The 979-nt window shown below is 70.2% G+C and overlaps 1 protein-coding gene across 1 annotated transcript in view; it reads right to left on the bottom strand.

The window, feature by feature from the left end:
- Positions 1 to 50: 50 nt before the first annotated feature.
- Positions 51 to 979, bottom strand: part of AMSG_11476 (uncharacterized protein) — a gene marked incomplete at both ends in the record, with an annotated part of 1,428 nt that continues 499 nt past the window's right edge. Inside the window, one exon of the mRNA XM_013897206.1 lies at positions 51 to 972. Within this exon, the coding sequence (XP_013752660.1) occupies positions 52 to 972 (921 nt within the window). The remainder of the gene's footprint in view (positions 973 to 979) is intronic.

Genomic DNA, 979 nt, shown 5'->3' with positions numbered 1-979 from the left:
CGATTCGGAGGCGGGCCCAGCCGGCTCGCTGTCGTCGCCATGATGATGACGGTGCTTGCGTCGGCGCGACGGTGCTGAGGCCGAGGCGTCGGATGGCTCGTCGGGCGTAGCAGACGGTGAGCTGTGCTTGCGGCGGCGGCGGCGGTGGTGGCGATGATGGTGAGCAAGCCGCGAAGGCGAGTCCAGCTCTGCCGAGAAGCCATCGGGCGACGGCGCGGAGCGCGGGGCCGAGGCGTCTGTGCTTGCGGCGGCGTCTGAGCCGAGCGACGGCGGCGGAATGGGAGAGAGGTTGGGTGTGCCCGGAGTGGCGGCCGACGAGGCGGCGGCGCGGGCGCGGGCCGCGTCGCGGAGCGGTGTGGCGTAGAGCGAGGACGAGGCTCCACCATCGCCAGAAAACATGTCCATGAGGCTCTCGGAGAGCTTCCAGAACTCGGAGATCTCGTCGGCGACCTCGTCGTCGGCAGCCAGCGAGGCGTCAAAGTCAGGCCGACGGAGTGCTGGCGCAGAGGCGAGCTCGGCAAGCTCGGCGTGGACCTGCGCAGTGTCACCGGCGGCGGCGAGGACGTCGCGCATGGCGAGGACAAAGGCGAGCTGCGGCGGGTCGCCTGTTGGCGGTGAGTGCGCTGTTGTGCCCGGTGCGGCGGCGGTGGCGGCGGCGGCGGATGCAAAGACATCGCGGAGCGAGTCAAGAGTGGCACCACGGACGGCAGCAAGGCCGGCAAGCATGCCGAGGTGGACGCAGTGGCAGCCCTCGCGGCCAATGTCGTAGCGACAGTTCTGGCGGATGAAGCGGCGGATCTGGTCAACAGGCGGTGGTGGCGCATCGGCAAGCGGGGCAGAGAGGGCAGCAAGGACGTCGCGGACGGCGGTAGCGTACTTGTCGAGGGCGGTGGCGTGGCGGAGCGGGTCGTAAGCGTTGAGGCACTGGTCGAGCGCCACGAGACCGCCGGTGTCTGCGGCAAAGAGCACGTTCTTGGCA

This window comes from Thecamonas trahens, assembly GCF_000142905.1.
Source record: "Thecamonas trahens ATCC 50062 unplaced genomic scaffold supercont1.86, whole genome shotgun sequence".
Classification (NCBI taxonomy): Eukaryota; order Apusomonadida; family Apusomonadidae; genus Thecamonas; species Thecamonas trahens.
Note: the sequence above shows the minus strand (reverse complement) of the source record. Positions and strands in the feature narration are given on the sequence as shown.